Raw genomic sequence first — 21,808 nt, forward strand, 5'->3', positions numbered from 1 at the left:
ATCTAAGTTTCTTACAGTAGGCACAAGAGTTTTCTCAGAATAAGGCTGCGTTGTGAAAGAGATTAACAAAGCATACTTCACGATATAACAAATACTTTGAAGCAAGTATTTCTATATGGAAAATACAAATAAAACATGCCTTTAAACAATGTACATCACACACTTAACAGAAGGGAAACGGCAACCGAATCTTCAGTTGAGGAGATTATATGTGACTTCTCTTCCACTTTTCTATTTCCCCCATTTTCTATAATAAGAAGTTATAGGATAATGCACTTTAGAATCAGGGGAAAGAGGCTGCTTTTTCTTCAGTCAGGCTACACATGCTAAATTTCATGCCTCCAACTAGAGCACCGTGCAGGCAGGAATGTGGACACTTTTCTCTCCCCAGAGCAGTGCCCAGTTCTCTGTACGCTACAGGAACTGAGGGGATACCCTACTACAGGTGACAAGGCCCTTTCTGCTTCCAGGGAACTCACTTCAGTTGTCACCTAGTTTCTCAATGACCTAAGCTGGACTTAGGTAAAACCACCCACCAGACCCAGGACTTAGTGCAGGTTAGTGCTCCTGTGTATGTGTCACATGGGCGGGACACTCCCACATGAACCGTACATGCTTCTTCTGTGGGCCGAGGTGCGTTGGCGTTTAGGTATACTTCTGTGCTCCAGTTAGTATGTGCCAGGTTCTTAGGTTACTTGTTAGGTTGTCTTACAAATTCAGATTTTCAAGTCAAAGGACTTTCCTAATGCTGGGCCCACCCTGCAGGGTCTCTTCCAAGGCTCACAGTGACAAGTGCCCTCAGCATTTTGGATTTGAGGGGAACGAGAGTGGCTCTGTTGCTTTTAAGTGATTCAATAAAGCCAAGTTTGAGTTTCATCAGATCTTCTGAAGGTTTAGGATCTGGATAGGACCTCTTCACTATAAGTATGACCTGGTAAATTCTACTGTGAAGAACAAGAGAGTTGGGTGAGGTGTGCAGAGCTTGTCGGGGGAGTGAGGGACCCCTCAGAGGAAGCATGTCTGGACTGATACCAGCCTTAAGTTAACCTGAAACCTCAGCCGATTGGCCAGCATTTTACAATAAACCAATAAATGGCTAAGCTATACTTCTGTGCTTTATGTATGTTTTCTTCTGTGTATATTTTATTTCACAATAAAAAGCTCAGTGGGGGCCACCTGGTGGCTCAATCGGTTAAGCGTCTGACTCTAGATTTCGGCTCAAGTCATGATCTCACACAGTTCGTGAGATCGAGCCCCAAGTCGGGTTCTGCGCTGACACTGCGGAGCCTGCTTGGGATTCTCTCTCCCTCTGCCTCTGCCCCTCCCCTGCTCAAATGTGCATGAGCACTCTTTCTCTCTCTCTCTCTCTCAAAATAAATTAATTACTTAATTAAAAAAAAAAAGCCTGGGAATGAGGGGGCAAGCGATGCAGGTGTGTCCTGAGGCCAAAAAGCAAAGAGTAAGGATGGGACCTGATTCTAATAAAGGTGGGCTGGCCACCAATCACGTGACCACAGACCCATCACTCCAACCTCTGGCCTCAGGTTCCTTATCTGTAAAACAGAGCCAATAATGATGACGATGGTGATAATGATGCTCATGGGGTCACTGTGAGCATTTCCTGACTTGTGACACGGAAGTGCTTCATCAAGGGCCAGGGAAGCAGTGAATGGTGCCACTGCATCGTCACCACCAGGTGGTCCAGTATCACTTGCCGCAGCTCACCACCTCTCGTGGACACTCAGTGGAAGCAGCCTATCTGCCCCTCACTTTGCCCCCTACGCATACCTGCCCACTCTTGGCACTCCGTGGCAGGGCTTCCTGGTGAAGCTTTGGGGCAACACACCAGAGAACGCTAGGCGACCCAAAGCAGCCTGGCCCTGGGATTGACCCTGTCAGAACCCTCCCACACCTGCTGCCTCTCCCAACAAGCCCCGCCCCCTGCGGGGACACACCGCCCACTGCCATGCCCACGGCATGGATGCCCGGTCCCGCTCACCGGTCTTTTCTCCGTTCCCCGAGGGCCGTGGGGTTGACGGCAATCCTGGGCAACGTGGAGGCTGAGGTCTGGGACTGGCTACATGAGGACAGGGTGTCGATGTTCAGGGGTGACTGGGGAGGCGTGCTGCACTCAGAATGTGACAACGAACCTGCCGGGAGAGGTGCAAAGTAATTCGGGCCGCAGTCTCACATCTCCGTTCTCCTGTAGCTGAGACCAAGAGGGAGACGTGATCCAGGCACATGGTTGGCTCCACACCATGGCCACACCACATGGTCTCGAATTTAGGTGCTGGGCTCTGCGTGGCCTCTCTATCCCCCATGTCACCAGGCCTAAGGCATGCACGGACTGGCTGGGATGAGGAAGAGGTTGCCCGCTGCACCCAGACATCGCACACAATGAGGCTGGAGTCAGCTAGCAGGAGAGGGGAATGCTGAGTCCTCACCTCTGTCGGAGCCCACAACAGACCGTGGGTATCTTGGTGTCGAAGGGATTTTAATGCGTTCCGCCTTGAACTGCAAGTTGCTCGAAGACCCTGTGGTTCCACAAGGGGACAAAACTTCAGGGCTGTGATTTAACACCACCCCTTGCTCCTTCACCACCCCTTCAGTAGTTAGGAAAGAGGCACAGTCAGGACAAATGCAAAGCAGGCCCTGCTACTTACCCGTGAGGGTGCCTAAATGTGAAACGGTCTAGGAAAGCAGATATTAACACCCAGTATTTGAGTAAACTGCGGGCCTGGACCACTCCAGAGCAGAATCCCACAAATCTCACTCCTAGCCCTGGACAAGGACAGTAACCCAAGTGACAGAGGGGACTGCTTGTCTCCGCCCCACATGGCTAGAAGCAACACCACCGGAATGCCTATGTGAGGGAACTGCCAGTCTCTCTCTCTGGGTTCCATTTCCCACAAGTGAGCAGTGATACAAACCCCCAGAATCGCTGACAGGCTCAGGGACAGAGAGCAAGGCTCGTGGGCCATGGGTCACCTGGAACAACCACGTGGCTGCTAGGGAAGGCCTAAGGACACAGAAGGCTAATGGAGATGACTCTGAGTGCAATGTGGAGCCAACCTCAGCCCCAGGAGCAGAGAAGGGCCCATGGGGGCAGGCCACCGGGAGGCCTGGCCACAAGGATGCAGGCAGAGAGGAAAACAGGCCCCACTAAGGTGAGAAGGTTCCAGTGGCATAGTTACCAAGGCGGGCGCTGGAGGGCAGAGAGTTGGACCCATGAGAGGTTCTCATCTCTGAGTAGTCGCTGCCAGTCCTGTGGCTCAGATCCAGGCTCAGGCGTCCCTGGTGCTGGACGCTGCAAGAGAAGCAGACAGGTGAGGCATCAGGAGAAGACCAGGACCAGACCCAGCCGCTGGGGAGAAACAAGCAGCGGGCCTGGCCCAACACATCCCTGAGCCCACAGAAGGGAGGCCCAGAAGCCACCTGCCATTAGCTGGGGACAACAGACTGCCATACCCAGAGGCGGCACCCAGCGAGGGTCCTGCCTACAGAGAAAGGGCTGTGAAGGTAGAGGAGTGGCATACTCACTTTGGCCCTGGACCAGGACTGGGCTCTACCGGGAAAAAACAGGCTCAGAATCCTGTCTGTGCCCAGAGAAGTGGTGTCTCTCCTCCAGGATGGGTGGGGGAGGCTGGATGGGCACCAAGGACCTTGGAGAGGAACCTATATACCTCACTCAGGACAGCTGCCTAGGACGCTGGAGAGCAGAGAGCCCAGGCATCACCCATATCAGGGGCCTCCAATCAGGCCCAACAGTGTCCTTTTCTAGCTATGTAATGAGACCATCTCTCTTTCCAGCCTAAAGCCTAAACTAGGAAAAACTCCAAACGTTGCATCATGGCTACAGGCTCTACAGGATCTGTGCCCTATAACCTGTGCTCTTCTCCTGATTCACTGTACCCGTGCCAAGCTCCCCACTCTGTGCCAGCCTACTGCACTGTTCCCAGGTGCCTGGGCTGTGGCTCCTATGGCCCTCCTTCCTGGAGACTCCACCCAGGTCTTATGTGGCTGACCTCATCTCAGCCTCTGGATCCCGGTAGCGTCCCCACTCTGCCCCCACCGCAGGGCCCTCCCGCCCACCCAATCTAACTGTCCACCCTCTTCCAAGTCACAGCCTAGCTGGTCGCTCCGTTTTGCGGTCTTCAGAGCTACTCAACATCACCTGGTATCACTCTGTTCATTTTTCTCTCTGCCTCCCACACGCCAACATAAAGGCCACATGAAAAGAAGCTCACTGGTTTAGTCCTCCACTGTATAGTCTCCTGGAACTAGTACAGTCCATGCCACACAGTAGGTGCAAAATTAAAACCTGTCAAACAACCGAATGAAGGAATGGGTGACCCTGAGCCAGTCCATTCACTTTTTAAGGCTCAGTCTCCTCATCTATACACCAGAGACAACAACAGTCCTTAGCTCACAAGGTCACTGTGGCAATTACAAGAGATGAGGTTTGTTTGTTTTCTTTTTAATTTTTTTTTTTAACGTTTATTTATTTTTGAGAGATACAGAGACAGAGTGCAAGCGGGGGAACGGCAGAAAGAGAGGGAGACACAGAATCCGAAGCAGGCTCCAGGCTCTGGGCTGTCAGCACAGAGCCCGACGTGGGGTTCGAACTCATGAACCGTGAGATCATGACCTGAGCCGAAGTCGGACGCCTAACCTACTGAGCCACCCAGGCACCCCAAAAGAGACGAGGTTTAAATGGTCTGGCACAGTGCCTGGCATGTGAGCACTTAAGCACCAGCTGCCATCACTCTCTCTTTAAATGCCTTTTCTTTTTTTTACAGAGAGAGAGAGAGAGAGAGAGAAAGACAGACAGACAGACAGAGAGAGAACCAGCAGGGGGGGGCAGAGAGAGAGGGGGGTACAGATGACCCAAAGCAGGCTCTGTGCTGACAGCGGAGAGCCCGATGTGGGGCTTGAACCCATGAACCATGAGATTACGACCTGAGCCGAAGGTGAATGCTTAACTGACTAAGCCACACAGGCGCCCTTTAAATGTCTTTTCAAGCTTCTTGTTGGTGAATGAAGAGAGCACCCTTAAAGTTCACTCCTCCTGGGGTCCCAGCGCTGCTCTAACCAGCCCCTTCTCAGCTTGGCAGGGACGCTTCTCTGCCCATGGGCTACTCTGTGCACCAGTAGCTTTTTGTGCACACGGATTTGGCCGGCTGGCGTGCAGGTAAGTGGGGGGTGACTTCACATACCTGGGGTGCAAACCCTGGGGGCCAACCTCTCTGGGCACAGGCGGAGAGCTGCATGGGCCGACCCTGTGGCTACGCACAGTGTAGATGGGGTTCCTCAGGATGGAGCTCACAGTGGTGCTCGGGGTCATACTCCGGGGAACAGTACCTAGAAATGGACTGGGTAAGAACAATCGCCCCAAAGCAACCAGCCTGCCCCAGACCTGTGCAAACTATTGGCTTTCTGCATCTGTAAAATGGGAGAACTCACTTTATGGCTTCCTATTTCCCAAGCTGCTATGGGGAGGTGGTCTGAAAAGCTAAGAAATGTCCCTGATAGAAGATTAAACATCTCAGAGAGGGGAAGTCATTGCTAGATCTTTGGACCTCAGGGCTGAGGACACACAGCAGCATCCTGACATGACTGATTCCACTCTCCCTTGGGAGAGTGCTCATACAGATCTCATACAGGGCCCTGCGAGCCCACCATGGACCCTCCTCCCCAGCCCCAACAACTCACCCACAGACGCCCTGCCAGGGTAGAATGGGGGGTTGCTGTGCCTGCTGGGGTGCCCTGGTGAGTAAGGGGACCATTCCTGAAGCTCTGGGCAGAGTTCTCCACCGGCCGGGACACACTTCTGCTCCTGCAGGGTCAAAGATGAGAGACAGTGGCTGGAAATGGAAATGCACAGGCATCTGCAAGTCTGTCCCCTACGTGCTAGCTCTCCCACTCGGACACGTGACGGGACAGTTGGGAGAGGTCACTGCTCATTCATGTTGCCTTACACACCTGGAAGGGAAGAACCTCCTTCAAAACTACTCTGGAAGAAAACCCCAGAGAAAGAATCCATTCTCTCAAGTAAACAAATAATGTGCAGGAGGTGGAATGCACAGGTGCCTCTGGCACAGATGTGACAGCTCCTCAAAACATGCATGCCTGTGCCAGGGTCTTTGTCCGCAGAAAGTGGCATGGATCTGTTCTCCAGCTCACAGCAATCGCTCCCATCTGAAAATGACTACAATACCCACACAAACAAGCTGGCCGCCGCCTCCTGCTGTCGGCGACAGACTCACAAGTGCTGTCTTGGCTCCCAAGACCCTTCCAGGCAGGGCCATGTCACTCGCTTTTGTTGTGCAGTTCAAAAGCTTCTTGTTGGAAAAGCAAATCAAACACCACACCCAAGAAAGTGTTCCTGTCTTGGCATCATATGGCCACTAACATGCACGCCCCCTACGTTACTTCCAATCTCCTAAGGAGGGCTCCTTCTCATGGCACCCACCAGGCACCCCATCCTGGAGTAGGTGCTTAGAACGAAGGCAAAGGAGCCAGGGCTGAACATGAAACTGGGGACACCGGTTCAGGGCCCCTCCCCACGCCTTCACCCCCACCCCAGGATTGAGCTCTACCTCCAGGAACTGAGCAGGAATCACTACTGGAGCCAGCTTGGGCCGGAAGCTGGGAGCTGACTTTGGACGACGGCGCTTCTGCCCCAGCTCATCCATCTTCTGGGAGGTGAGGTCCCCGTCACAGGACTTCTTGGCAGGCAGATAGGAGGAGTCCCCGTCCCCTTCAGGGTAGTAGCTGGAAGCAATGCGGACTCTGGCCTTGCGAGGGGGTGAGGTGTGCGTGAGTTCCCCGGGGTCCACGCCAGGGGGCAGTGCGCTCGGGGGGCTGGCAGACGGGGAGCTGCCGACCAGAGTAGCCTCAGACTCGGAACTGGTTTCCAGTCTGTGCTGGAACTTAATGGAGTCGCTCCTCCTGGGAGGTTTTGGGGGCGTCAGAGGCCCCACCCTCTTAGAGGTCTGGGGAGAGTGAGCAGACCCAGGGCCTGGGAGCAGGTAGTCAATTTTGGGGGGAGTCTGGGGGCGTTTGAAAGTGTTAGGGTCAAAGATAGACTTTCTTTGCTTTGGTTTCTTATAAACAGAGAGCTTCTCGGGCCCTGCCGCGGAGCCGAGCACAGCCTTGGGCCAGGTCCCGCCGCTGCTGGAGCTCTCAGGTTCTGTCTTATCCAGAGGGGCCTCCGCCGCCCCGCAGGGGCCCCCCTCTGTGTCGAAGGGCAGCAGCGGTCGCCGGCTGCGCACATCCACCAGCCCGTAGCCACGCTCCCCAGAGGTGTCTGAGCGGAAGGAGCTGAGGCTGCGCTCGGACGCGCTGGGACAGGCCTGGGGGGAGACGGGAAAGGGTCCCGCAGGGAACGGCTTGTGCAGGAAAGAGCTGCTGCCTCCTGGGGGGCCCGGCTCCCTTCTCTCCTCCAGCCTGTCCGCATAGAAGATGTCCGTCTGCGTGGAGTTATTGTGCTGCAACAGACTCCGTTTATTCTGGGCCTGTACCTCGGTGCCGTGGGCTCGGATGCTCAGCATCTTATCAGAGTCCTTGATGTTCTCAAAGATGTTCTGGCCACTCCACGAGGAGCTCTGAGGGAACACCTGTGTGGGGGTTACAGGGAGTGAGAAATAGCGGGTAAGACCGCCGAGCCCGGTGCTGCCACCGAACGCCGTCCCCGCAGGGGCCACACACCCCAGAGACTGCTAGCGCGAGGCGCATGCGCACGCACACCTCTCCCTGACCGGCGCTCTCTGCTGGCCCGGCCGTGAACCCGCAGGAGAGAGGGACTTGGAGCGCTATCTGCAGTTTGCCTGCGCAGTGCCCTGCCTGTATTTCTCTTTTAATTGTCAAATGAAAAAGGATTCATTACTAAAAATCTATATCGTGTAGCACATTCACATGATTTTAAATTATTCAGCAATAAAAAGAAATGAGCTACCAAGGCATGAGAAGACATGGAGCAAACTCAAATACGTATTACTAAGCAGAAGAAGCCAATCCAAAGAGGCTACATACTGTGTGATTCCAGCAATATGACATCCTGGACAAGGCAAAACTACGGAGACGGTATAAAGATCAGTGGTTGCAGGGGCTGGGCGGGGGGGGGGGGGGGGGGGGTGGGAAGGAAGGGAGCACTAGGAGGAACACAGAAGATTTTTAGGGCAGTGAAACTATTCTCTATGATACTATGATGTGGACACACACGTCCAAACCCACAGAATGTACAACACCAAGAGTGACTCCTCATTTCAGCTATGGACTTTAATACTATTACAGAGGCGCCTGGCTGGCTCCGTCGGTGGAGCATGTAACTCTTGATCTCAGGGTCGGAAGTTCCAGCCCCACATTGGGTGTAGAGATTACTAAAAAAAATAAACTTAAAAAAAATACTATTATATTAATATTGGCTCATCGATGGGGCATCTGGGTGGCTCAGTCAGTTAAGCGTCCAACTTCAGCTCAGGTCATGATCTCATGGTTCATGAGTTCGAGCCCTGCATTGGGCTCTGTGCTGACAGCTCAGAGCCTGGGGGCCTGCTTCAGATTCTGTGTCTCCCTGTCTCTCTGCTCCTCCCCCACTCACTCTGTTTCTCAAAAAAATAAACGTTTAAAATATATATGTCATATATACATCAATTCATAATTCATCAATTGCAACAAATGAACCCCATTAATGCAAGATGCTAACAGGGGAAGCAGAAGGGTTGGATATGAGAACTCTCTGTACTAGCTCAATTTTTCTATAAACCTGAAACTGCTCCAAAAAAGTCTATTAATTTTAAGATAATTAATTTTTAAAAACATCTCTCAGTGAAGTGGATGGGCCCACTTTTCTCAATCTCTATTATAAATCTTTTCAACTATGCAGAAAAGTTGAGAGAAAAATGTCCATAAACCCACCATTTAGATTCAACAGCATTTTACCAAACTGTATCTATCCATACTGCAGAACATTTGAAAGTGACAAATAGGGGCGCCTGGGTGGCGCAGTCGGTTAAGCGTCCGACTTCAGCCAGGTCACGATCTCGCGGTCTGGGAGTTCGAGCCCCGCATCGGGCTCTGGGCTGATGGCTCAGAGCCTGGAGCCTGTTTCCGATTCTGTGTCTCCCTCTCTCTCTGCCCCTCCCCCGTTCATGCTCTGTCTCTCTCTGTCCCAAAAAAATAAATAAACGTTAAAAAAAAAAAAAAAAAAGAAAGTGACAAATATTATGACATCCCACCCCTAACAACCTTAGCATGTCCCCTAAATAAGGCCATTTGCCTCTATAAACCCCAATACCATCACTGTACCCAGGAAAATCAAGTTCCTAAGATCATCTAATTATTTAGTCCAGATTTGAATGTCCCCCACTGTCCTCAAAATGTCCTTCATAGCTGTCTTGTTTTGTTTTTGTTTAACAAAATTCTTTTTAAGTTTATTTTGAGAGAGAGAACAGAGAAGAGACACAGAGAGAGGGAGACAGAGAATCCCAGGCAGGCTCTGTGCTGCAGCACAGAGCCCCGTGCGGGACTCGAACCCACAAACCGTGAGATCATGACCTGAGCTGAAATCAGGAGTTGGATGCCTGACTCAGCCACTCAGTCGCCCCATTTTTGTTTTGAGACCAGGATCAGGGTTCATGCACATCCTGCACTCTGTAAATCAATACCCTTTATACAAGGATCCCAGGGATGCAGAGCAGCAGCTCGGGTGTAGGGAGCTGAGGTTTTGCCTGCCCCGCAGCCGATGAGAGCAGCTGGTGTGGGGCAGGGGCCCTTACCTTCAGGAGGGAGAGGGTCAGGGAGTCCTGGCAGCTACGTAGCAGAGATTCACACTCATTCAGAGACTTGTTGTCCAGGGCAATGCCATTGATCTAGGGCCAAACATAGAGCTTTGTCAGGCCCACCCCCAGCTCAGGGTCTCTGCCAGCCCATTCTGGACAGTGGGCCTGATTCTATACAAGCGGTGCCCAAGTCTGGAGTCAGCAAAGGAGAGACAGGCCCTCCCTGATGAAGGTCTGAGGAATCCAGTTTAGCGGCTTCCGAGGCAAAGAAAAGACGCAGCCTTACAATCACTTTCGGGGCATTGCTCTCGGGGCAAGCACTCTCGTGCTTGTCTGACTGGGACCAGAACACCAAGCATCCTGGGGGATCAACCAGGCTCCACTGCTGCCTGCTGTGTGACAAAGGACCACGGCTCAGAACTCCTTCACGTACAGAGTGGAAGATGAACATGCCTGCCCCCTGGGGCAGGAGGAGACTGAAGATGAGATCATGGTGTGAAAGGCCTTTGTGAACTGTTCACAAAGATTCTCACAATCCCTTAGGCCTGAACCTCTGTCCCCATTTCTCTCAGATGTGTCCCAATCTTTAAAACACACGTATGTGCAACCGTGAACGGTTAGCCCGGGGTGCCACCAGACCATGTGATACTGCTCAGCACAACAGGGACACACTGACGGGGCCCCCAGCCACCTGATGGATCTCATGGCACCATGCTTGGTGGAACAGCCCATCTCAAAGGCCACATACTGACTTAAATAATGTCCTCAAGATGACAGAATTATACAGATGGAGAGCAAATTAACTGCCAGGTGTTATGTATGGGGGGTGTGGAGAGCAGGGTTGTGGATTTTCCTATAAAGGGGTAACAGGAGGGAAATCTTTGTTCCGGTGGAACAGCTCTGTAGCTCAAATTTTTTGCCACTTAAATCATGATAATAAAATGACATGGAAATAAACACAGACGGTTCCAATATCAATCACCTGGTTTTGATATTATATAGTCGTGCAAAACATAACCATTAGGGAAAACTGCAGGAAGCACACATAGGACCTGCCTGCACTATCTTCACCACTTTATTTAGTTTTTAATACTATTTATTTAATATTGTAACTGAAGTATTTCTGTAATCATTTCAAAATCAAAAGTTAAAAAAAATAGGCAGAGTGATTATTTTGGAGTGGTGGATTAATTTGGTTGGGTTTTTTCCTTCATAATTTTCCACATCTTATCATTTTTCACAACGGCCATCTTGCTTTTAAATTCTGGCATCCCCCCAGATCTGAAAAACACTGGCAAAGATGCAAAGCAATGCACTCCCCCACACACTGCAGGTGGGATCAAAAAGGCCACGATCTCCTTGACCACATGGGAAAAGATCATGTCAAATGCTAACTGCTTATGCCCACTGATCCGGCAATCCCCCACCCAGGAATTGACCCCGTGGGCCCCCATGAAGGGACAGAGCAACAGCCTTGCTGCACTGAAAAGGTGTCCTGTCTGCTGGTTAATGGCTTGAGCAGCTGCCCCTAAGGAATATGCAGTTACTGAAATGACCTAGGCAGATCTAAAGATGTAAATGCAGAAGAATCTCCAGGGCACGCTGTGGGAAACAAAAAATGAGGTTAGCAAGTGAGAATATTATGATCACACCTGGGAAGAGGGAACGGAAGGGTTAGGGTTAGGGTTAGGGTTAGGGTTAGGGTTAGGGTTAGGGTTAGGGAAGGGAAGGGAAGGGAAGGGAAAAGAGAAGAGAAGAGAAGAGAAGAGAAGAGAAGAGAAGAGAAGAGAAGAGAAGAGAAGAGAAGAGAAGAGAAAAAGGAAAAGAAAACAAAAGAGAAAACAAAAGAAAAAAGAGGGAGATATAAATGTTTTGAATATTTCTGAAAGAAAACAGAATAATGGGAACTGGTAGATGAGGAGTCTAGAACCACAGAAAAAGGTTATCATCATGTGCATCTTTTATACAGCTGGGATTGTGTGTGTGTGTGTGTGTGTGTGTGTGTGTCTTCGATCTTAATGAGTTAGTCAGAAATACTAAATTAGACTTCGTAATCTTACAGCATTTTGGGATTTGATCACCAGGGATGCCACTGGGTTTCCCCCAAAGGTCTGTGCACACAGGTAAAGTTCATGGCAGGGTGGTTTGCAATGGCAGAAACTCAAAACAATGTATCTGTCCACAACAGGGGCATGCTTTAAACTACCGCACAACTGAAAACCATGAGGTAGATAAAAGTAATGAGGATCAATTTGGTATCCATGATGTGGAATCGCAAAATGATTTGCTTAAAAAGCAAACAAAAACCTGGGGTGCCTGGGTGGCTCAGTTGGTTAAACATCTGACTTCAGCCCAGGTCATGATCTCACAGCTCATGAGTTCAAGCCCCATGTCGGGCTCTGTGCCGACAGCACGGAACCTAGAGCCTGCTTCAGATTCTGTGTCTCCCTCTCTCTTCCCCTCCCCAACTAGTGCTGTTTCTCAGTCTCTCAAAAATAAATAAACGTTAAAAATTAAAAAAAAAAAAAAAGCAAACAAACACCAGAAATCTTTATCTGTGTATATAGATCTGTAAGAGACATATGGTCTGCTGGGAGCACATCTTGCAAGTGGGGGCAAAGGATATCTCCAGGAGCAGGATTAAAAGGAAAAGAGGGGACTACCACTTTCTACATTTCTATATTGCTTAACTATTTTATGGCACATAAGTCTTACTTTGGTGGTAAAAAAAAGTAATGGACATAATGTTTAATAAGATTTTTTTAAAAATCACATGCAGATGATATCTTCTTTAAACTGACCTAAATACAGATTCATGTGCAGAATAAAGGCTACAGAAAAATACATTTAAAATGTTCATAAAGGTTATCTATAGGTGGTAGCAATTAGGATTCTTATTTTCTTCCTAAAGTTTCTATTTCTTGATTTTCTACTATCAATGGAAACACACTATGAGAAAAAAAAAAGTTTGTTCCCATTTAACGAACAAGGTTAACATAAAATCTCTGTTCGTTACTTCCTGTTCAATCTCTCAAATCGCATCTACTCTCCATGTGGGGCAGACAGCCCGGCCCTGAGGCTTACCGCCACAATCCTGTCTCCCACGGCGAGGGACCCCTCTTTGGCGGCCGGGCTTCCAGGCATCACGGCAGCAGCATATACTCCATTCTCCAGACAGATGCCGCTGTCTGTGAACCACAGGGCAGACATGGGCAATATCCAGTTAACCCCCACGCCGGTCACAGGGCCCTCTGGTCCTCCCACCTTGTCTTCAGGAGGCAACATTCCCTTCAGAAGGGAACATTCGCAGACTGCGACCTGCCCGTCCCAACACCCGGGCCAGGTCAGACCACCCGGAGGCTCAGTGACGTCTGGTCTGGTGAATCAAACACCCAGAGACCGGCAAGACCCAGGACCCGGGTGGCCCCCAGCCAGGGATGCACACGCACTGCATTTAACAGCATCAGTAACTCAGAAACATCCCCTCTGCACAAAAAAGGGGTCTGCCCCGCCATCTGAGGTGCTCTGTGCACTTTGGCAGGCCCACTACCTTTCTGTCCATTCAGGTTGATGTGCAGAGGTGTGACCACCTTCCCGCCCAGGGACTTCCTCCGCCGCACGACCATGTTAATGGCCCCCTCCCCGTTGAGGAGGGCCTTGATGGCCTGCTTCTTGTCCTTGTTGATGAGGTCCACATCGTTGATTCTCAGCAGCCAGTCATTGACCCTGAGGAGGGGCACAGCCAGGTCAGCACCTGCTCAGGCCTTGGGACCAGTGGGCAGGCCCCACCGCTCTAGTCTGAGGAGATGAGTGCCAGAAAGCGGTTGCCCCGCACACACATTCAGACAGATCTCCTCTTCAGCAGGCTCAAATGGCTACATTCATAGATGCTGGGGCCAGGCTGCTTGGGTGCCAATCCTGGCCCTACCACTTACTAGCTGTGTGACCTAGCGCCTCCACACCTGGGTGTCCTCATCTGTAAAATGGGGCCAATAGCAGAGTACAGACCTACCTCACTGGATTTTAAAAATTAATGAATTGATTATACAAAGGGCCTAAACCAGCACTTAGCAAATGGTAGTTTATTCTCGTTGCTATTTCATGGCATGGGCATGCAACGCACATCCTAAACTCTCACCCATACTGCCTGAGCCTTTTCCTACCTAGAAAAGTGAAGGGCAGCACCTGGGGCCTGTGGAAAGGTCAGACGCAAAGGCCCCCATGAGTCACAGAGTCTCCTTTAAGGGTAATGTTAGCAGTTGAGCCTTAGAGGCCCCCAGACCCTGGGGTGCACTCACTTAACAGCCACCTGACTCCCTGGGTCCCTTGCATTGGGTCAGAGGGCCCTCCTTCCCTCCAGAGCCTGGGCCTCCTCCACTCTTACCGTAAGCGGCCATCAGCAATGCTTCCTTTGTCCACTTTAGTGACAAATATCCCACAGTCCCCCGGCAAACAAGGCTCATTCACACCTTCTGCCATATCGAACCCAAGTGCCTTCAAGTCAATATCCTCCTGTCAAAAGAGCAGTAGCCGCACACTTTATAAAGCAGTGATTAGAAACATTTCACTCTGAAACCTCAAGCCACTTGCTTCTCTGTGAGGACTGCTCCTTCACCATGTCTGATGGGGCACTCGGACCACAGGATGAAGCCCGGAGCAGCTGCCATGTGCCCCTTCCAGCTACTGCAGACACACATCCCTACAGAAGAGCCCTGCTCTGCCCTCTGCCCTCCATGCACTGTCTCCAGCCGCGGCTGGAGGGGCCACGGACACCAACCTGTCACAACCCAGCTTGGACAAGGGCAGGGAAAGGATGCATGCACCCTGGCAAGAAAAGCCGAAGCCCCAAACTGACAGCCGAGAAATGGGGGAACCCCACAAGGGGGGCATCCTCTCCCACCCCCCGTTCAAAGGGAGTAAAGACATCAGGGCAGCTCACCGTCTCCCTTTCGAACTCCACAATTTCCGTTTCCCACTCCATGGAATCTGTGTCGATGGCCGAGTCGTGGGAGCTGTGCGCCATCAGCTGCCGGAACCGAGCCTCCTTCTCCAGCTGGGATTCCATCTGCTCCCTAGGAACAGAGAGGGCTATGACGATGGTCCCCAGGGAGGCAACACATCCCACCCAAGTCACAGCTCAGAAGGCAGGAAGGCCACCGTGAGAGCCAAAGGAGGTTCCTCTCCCTCTCACATTCCATGCCAGCTTCCCAATAAATCTGGAGCCGCACGCCAAGGCTTCTTAGCTATCAAGGCATTTTCATGGAGGTTTATTCAAAAAACAATCAAAGTCTTCCCAAACTTAACCCAGGGTTTAATGCAATTCCTTGAGAAATGCCAGCAACACTTTTTTGTGGATACAGACAAGATTATTCTAAAACACACAGGGAGAGAAAGGTAAGGAATCAGAATAGCTGAAACAATTCTGAAAATGAAAAATTAAGTGGGAGGAATCACTCTACTCGATTTTAAGACTTTTTTTTATAGCTACAGTAATTGAGACATTGCAGAATTGCAGGAAGACAGACACAGAGATCACTGGGACAGAATGAAGAATCCAGAAACACCCCCACAAAGTATGAGAGGTACTAAAATACTTCAGCAGAAGAAAGCGTTTGACCAGTGACGCTGGAACGCCTGCACACCCATGGCAAAAAAAACTGAGCCCCAATCTACACATCACATCTTACAGAAAAATTAACTCAAAACGTATCACACGTTGAAATGTATAAAATAAAGCTGTAACACGTTTAAAAGGAAAATACAAGAGAAAATCTTTGAGATGAAGCGTTAAGGGTCCTTAGACATCATACACTCAATTAAAAATTAAAAATTGGGGCACCTGAGTGGCTGAGTCAGTTAAGCATCCAACCCTTGATTTCGACTCAGTTCATGAGATTGAGCCCCGAGTCTGACTCAGCACTGACAGCGTGGAGCCTGCTTGGCCTTTTCTCTTCCCCTCTCTCTCTGCCCCTTTCCTACTCTCTCTCTCTCTCTCTCAAAATAAATAAAAACATAACAACAAAACTAAAAAATTAGAAATTAAAAATCAGTAAGTTGGATTTGACCAATATACAAACACTTAAGCTCTAAGAAAGACCCAGTTAAGAGATGAAAAAAGACTCAGAAACTTTGTACTATCCCCCAGGAACTTGCACCTGACACCCTTTGTCCTAAAACCCGCACCCAGCCTTTACAGTTCATCGGTACTGCCTACTGGGCTTTGGGGCATACTCATGACCTCCTTCTGGTTCCTTCTCAAATGGACAGGCTTGCAGGTCCACATCTCTGTCTGGGCTGTGCTCTCACTGGCCGGCTCCAGAATGCCACCCAGCCTCAAGGCAGAGCCCCAAAGCCTTCTTCCCTGGACACGACCCCCACTAGCCCTGTGCAGCCTGAAGCTCTGTGTTTAATGCTCACTGCACCTGCTCATCTCTCATCCGCCGGGGCATGTCTGCTGCCTCTGCAGACTGGGGGTCCCTGAGCAGCAGCACCAGTTAGAAAGCTTAACAAAGAGGAGGTGCAAATTCAAACGTGCAGAACAACAAGTGGAATCTGACTCCCTTAGAAGCTCCAGGCAATTCCAGCTCAATTAAAATGCAAAACTTTCTCCCGAGCTCAAGCCCCCAGGGGCCAGGCTTTACCTTAATTTGATTCCATCACTTGCTAGACCCAAGGTGGGTCTCTGGAGAGAGTGCTTCACTTTGCCTCTTAGCCCCTGAGATTTTCTTTAGAGTACTCAAGCCCAAGAGGTTCTGGGTTTTCATCTAATAACTAAAGCTGGTTGGCTCATGTTAGAGGTTACTGAATGGGGAGGGAGGGAAAGCTGCCACTCCGTGTGAAAGGCGTTGCTCGAGCAAGCGAGGCTTGCACACTCACACTCATGCTCCTCACCACCCTATACCGCTCTATCAGCTGAGCAAGTTTCTCAGAACAGACAGCCACTGCTTCTCAGGACAGCCTCGTTCTACCCTACAGTGACAGCTCCTGGGTTCTGCCAATCTCTCCTTTTAACTTTGATCTTTGTATTTTCAGTCCATTGCTCAGGGTCACCATATCCTGAATCACAGCCCTGGGTGCAGTGCTATAACCGAGGGGAGGCTGCCTGACACCCCAGTCTCTCTCACATGGGCATCCGCACGACACAGGCAGAACGGACTAGTGAATGGTGGTCTGTCTCTCCTGTGTGCTGTGAGCCCCACAGACAGAGACCTGGTCCTCTGTTCAGCTCCCCCAGGGCCTCCCCCAGGGCCTCCCACAGGCCTGGCCCATACACAGCAGGCGCTTGGTAAATCCTAGAGGTGGTGAATGAATGAGGTAGAAAGGGAACAAATAAATGAATGAATGAATGAATGAACGGACAGTACATGCATGTCTGTCCCCAAATGCACTGCCTCTGAACAGAGAGTTTCCTTCCTATGTACCTTTGCACACGGTGTGCAAAGTCTGTCTCCGTGTGCTCACAAAAGGGCTGCCATCTTCTGTGATGGCCTAAGAATGTCTAATCACCTCTCAGCATGGAGGTGGCATTCAGACCCATTCTACAGGCTGACAGAGTAAGGCACAGTGAAGGGACAGACAGCCCTGCCCTGCCCACAGAGGGGCCCCTACACCCCCAGGCAGGTGCCCACCCTGTCCCCCCACGCAGGCACCTGCCCCAACATACTTGAGCTCCTTGAGCTCCCGGCTGACGTCATTCTTCTGTTTGCGAGTGTCATCCAGGCTGCGCAGGGCCTCGGCCAGCTCGCTCACCGCCCGGTCCCGCTCCCGCCTTAGGTTGTCACAGAGCGTCCTGGCAGACAGGGCAGAGGCCAAGGTCACCGTGAGGGCAAGGGGGCAGAGGATTCACGGCCTATCCCCCAGACACCCCAGGTGCCTGCCTTGCCTCCAAATGCACAGGAGTGCTGGAAAATCTGGACGGGAGACCACCCAGGCCAACCCCATCCAGGGACAGAGAAGACGCTGAGGACCAGGAAGGAGACACCTCCGCAGTTATTGGGTAATGGGTTCTGAACATCCATTGCTCTTCCCACTGCTTTGCTCTCAACGTGCCTGGGTGAATGCCCACCCCCAGCCCCAGCTTCAGCCCACCGGGCAGGCCCTGCTATCCCATCACCTACCACATGCCTCATAACTACCCCCATGCAGGCCTTGCTAGAGCTGTCCCCCACCCTGCAACTAGACTGAGCCCCCGACTCGGACAGCAATCATGTCTCCATCGTCTCTGCAGCCCTGTGCAGTCTCTGTGCAGGTGAGTGCAAAGTGCAGGCCTGCAACTCCCCACAAAAGGATGCGTGGCTCCTGGGGCCCCAGCACCACCTCAGCCATTCAGAGAAGGTAGGGATAGGTGACCTGGCAGCCAGGGAGCACGTGCTCTGGGTCACCTCCAGAACTGCATCCTGTCATAGGATGGCACCTAAGGGCTGGTCCCCATCTCTCCATGGCCCCCAATCCCTCCAATCCTGAACCCTCATCTCCTGAGCAGCCCGGGTAGATGTCAGTCTCTAACCACAGGGATCGTTCACAAACTCTCAATGACCAAATCACCACCAGCACCACCACAGCCCCTCGTGGCTCTACCCCCGCCAAGAATTAAGGCTACGCTCCTGGGCTTCCCTTTCGAGGCCCTTACAGCCTGTCCTCAGGAACCCCATCGGCCACCTCTCCTGGGACTCCCCCAAGTCCACGAGCATATCCCTGCCCTGAGCAAACCACACACCTTTGTTCATGTTTTCTCAGGTTGTAACACCCATCCCCCTCCTCCACCTGGAAAACCTCCACTCGAGCTTCAGTTCAAGCTCATGCTTTCTGGGGAGACTCCACACCAGTTCCCCCAGTGCCCTGCAAGCCCCCATCACAGTTCTAACTGTGACCCTGGAATTCACCATTCTAACTGTGTCCCTCCCTTGCTGCCCTGTCCGACAAAGCTGCCGTGGCCCCCACAGCACTGGCCCCTCAAGGGCACCACACCTGTCCGGGAGTCCCAGGGTGTCCTTGTACGAGGGACCCACCATCCTGGCACACAGCAGGTGCCCAAAGAATACCAACTAAAAGAGTGCATTTTTGATATGTCCATTTCATCAGAAGTCCCCTAAGAGAAAACCCTGTCTTTGTGCCACCTCATGGCAGGGGGAGGGTCTCATCCAGTCTCCACGCACACGCAGACATCTAGGTTGCAGCAGACACTTCTAACGCTATGAAGCAAGGCTGGGGCACCACCTCAGGTGAGAAGGGAGGAACGACGGTCACTCCCACCTTACCTGGACATGTGGCAAGTGACTCCGACCATCCCCAGAGACCCAGAGCATGGTGGAGAGATGAGAGCCCACACCAGCCCAGGGGCTCCCCGTACCGGATGCTGTCCCGTTCCGCCACGATCTTATCCCGCTCCTGGAAGGCCCAGTCCCGCCGGCACTTGGCCACGTCCGCCTCCTGGAGGGCTTCCTTCAGTTCCTGGCACAGAGCCTTGCATTGCTTTCGAAGGATTTCAGCCTCCTTGTTGGCTCTCCCAGCATCCATTGTCACTGTGTCTTTCATCTGGTGGGGTCAAGGGGCAAGCAGACGGGGCAGTTAGTGAGCCTTCAGGTGAGAAGCACCCTCCAGCCGGTGCAGGGGCTGGGCTGAACCCTCAGGAGCTGGATGGAGGGAAACATGGGATCCTAGCCTGAGCCCATCCCAACACCCCCCCTGCATGCACCTGCACCCCTGGTGACTCCATGTCCCACAGCCATACTCAAGACGCCTAGTGACATTAGGTAGGGTCCAGTCCAAACTCTCCCAGCCCCACAGAGCAGAGCCTGGACCAGAACCCCAGCCCCTGTGCGCTGTGGCCGAGGTCTCAGTGGCGCAGGTGGAATGCCTCCCCTGGAGTGCTTGCTCCAGGCTCCTCCCCCCTGCCACTCACAAGGCTCACATCGCACATCGTGTGTCTCTCAAGAGCTCTCCTGTCAAAACATAACGACACGAGGACTGACTGCAGTGAAGGGTGTAGACGTCGATCATGATAATTCCCAACCCTCTGTGTCTGCAAGACTGGTTTTTATGCTCCGGCACACGGAGTTATTTTTAAATCTGAACATATACCAGCATCTTTGCTGGTGAAATCCTGCGTCTCTCAGTTTGTTTAAAAAGGCAAAATCTGAAACATTTGCATCTTGACACCTCCTCAAAGCATTACATGCTCTGCTACAGTTTCAAGTCAAATGCCTGGAAGCTCTCGTGTAGAAAGCTCCCTCTGCGTCTCTCTAACCCTTAGAAAACACGGGGAAAACGACAAAGGACACAGTGAGCATCTCCTGCAGGAGGAATCCCACTTCAGCTCAAGGGCTTTCAGAAGCAAAGTACAAACAGGACACAAGAGGCAGGCACTGATGTCTGTGCCGGGAATCCCCCCCTCTTTGCAGAAAGAATAAAGACGACAAACACAGCAAGAAGGCCTCTGCGGACTCCACGGCTCACCCTCCGCAGAGGAGCCGGACGCGCAGCCCCTGACAGACACGTCCAAAAAGACCCCAAAGGTTCAGACGACAGACGAGGATGAGGAAAGAAAGGAAAGTACACGGAGTCATCTCACAATCACCCCTCCTCTCTCGAGTACAGACCCAGGAGAAGCTGGAAAAAAGTCTGCACAGAAAGTACACCTTAACCCAGAGTGACACGGTGGTTGGTATGCTCGTGCTCAGACCTCACATTTCCCAACATCAGTTCAAAGCACTTCGGTTTTGATTTTCCCCACTTTCATGCAGTGTTGGGAGTCTGTCTAGTTTGCCATTTTTTTGAAAACTGATTACTGCTATTAAAGATGTCAAGAATTTATTATAAATAGTAGGTTTAACGATAACACTTAAATTAACACTTTACTCGGTGTTTTATATGTTAGTAGTTTGATATAAGAAGTGTGTTTCCATATGGTGTCACGGAAAGGTCTTTGCACTCTGGCCTGAGGTGACACACTGGAGGCCAGCCCCGGGTGTTAGGCAGCTCCCACCCTCTCCCCCAATTGTTCATCTCCAAAATGAATTCGCTCCCCAAACACCGTGTCCATGTGAGAAACACAAGAAGCACAAGACTTGGTTTTACTGAGAGGGGAGAAGAACAAGGAGTATTTTAAAAGCGCAATAGAGCTGGGAGCTGAGGTCCCTTCATCCGGTCCCCGGATAATTCGGATGAGGGTGCTCAGGGCCCAGGAAGTGACGGGTCCCGGGTCCCACCCATCAGCCAGGAGCTGAACTCCATCCCGGGTCTCCCATGGCCACTCCAGGGCTTCCTGCTCTGCACCGTGCTGTGCCTGCCAGGGCCAGGTCTTACTCTGCCACAGCACCCCCAACACGTACCTCCTGTCCGCCCTGGGGGAGCATGGGGCCACAGGCTCAGGAAGAGAGGGACTGGCTTTCATGAGACACTCACTGGGGCCAGGCATGAAGCCAACAAGAAAGACCCAGCAGAGGCTCACCAGGGTCCAGGGAGAGGGCAATGTTCCCCGAGCGGGCAGCCCGCCCTGAGCACACTGGTCTCTTCTATTTGGGCAACATGTGACAGCCTCTAAGTTCCTGGAACGTCCTCCCGCTCCCCTGCTTGTCCTCCCTGTCCAACAGTACTTCCTCCCCCCGTCACACGCGGCTCCCACTCTGTCCCCCCGCACCGAGCTCAGCTCCACAATACTGCAAGTCAGAGGTACAGCAGGAAGGCAGGGACACGGGAAGCCACTGCCAGCCTGAGTGACCAAGCTGGCCTTTCTATGGGACAGGAGCTCTGCCAGAGAGGCTGGTCTTGGGACATAACTTGTCATCTAGAAGAACCTCTGTGATAGGCAGCAGTGCCCCAAAGCTTCCCAGTGGCAAGGACCAGCTGCCCCAGGCAGTTCCTTCCCATGCTGAGGGCAGCGAGCCTTCACGGGACCTGGTCAGCCAGCGGCCAGAGGCTGGGGCAGCAGCCCTAGACAGGGAGGCCCTTGTGGACACGGCCATTCGGGGAGGGGGAAGCTGCAGAGAGGGCAGCATCCAGGGCCAGGCAAAGACCCTAACAGGCCC

The 21,808-nt window shown here is 51.9% G+C and overlaps 1 protein-coding gene across 1 annotated transcript in view; it reads right to left on the bottom strand.

Moving 5' to 3' along the window:
• The window catches only part of DLG5 (discs large MAGUK scaffold protein 5), a 127,022-nt gene that overhangs the window by 24,188 nt on the left and 81,026 nt on the right, over positions 1 to 21,808 (bottom strand). Inside the window, exons 9-21 of the mRNA XM_047073704.1 lie at positions 19,132 to 19,316; positions 17,446 to 17,571; positions 14,722 to 14,854; positions 14,167 to 14,294; positions 13,333 to 13,508; positions 12,867 to 12,970; positions 9,780 to 9,872; positions 6,600 to 7,619; positions 5,713 to 5,836; positions 5,217 to 5,361; positions 3,195 to 3,307; positions 2,445 to 2,534; positions 2,000 to 2,150 (exon numbers count right to left, since the gene is read on the bottom strand). Coding sequence (XP_046929660.1) covers positions 2,000 to 2,150; positions 2,445 to 2,534; positions 3,195 to 3,307; positions 5,217 to 5,361; positions 5,713 to 5,836; positions 6,600 to 7,619; positions 9,780 to 9,872; positions 12,867 to 12,970; positions 13,333 to 13,508; positions 14,167 to 14,294; positions 14,722 to 14,854; positions 17,446 to 17,571; positions 19,132 to 19,316 — 2,588 coding nt within the window. The remainder of the gene's footprint in view (positions 1 to 1,999; positions 2,151 to 2,444; positions 2,535 to 3,194; positions 3,308 to 5,216; positions 5,362 to 5,712; positions 5,837 to 6,599; positions 7,620 to 9,779; positions 9,873 to 12,866; positions 12,971 to 13,332; positions 13,509 to 14,166; positions 14,295 to 14,721; positions 14,855 to 17,445; positions 17,572 to 19,131; positions 19,317 to 21,808) is intronic.

The sequence above is a fragment of the Lynx rufus genome, unplaced genomic scaffold (assembly GCF_022079265.1).
Source record: "Lynx rufus isolate CCGP_SWC_20201006 ecotype Redwood Valley unplaced genomic scaffold, mLynRuf1.p SCAF_11, whole genome shotgun sequence".
Lineage (NCBI taxonomy): Eukaryota > Metazoa > Chordata > Mammalia > Carnivora > Felidae > Lynx > Lynx rufus.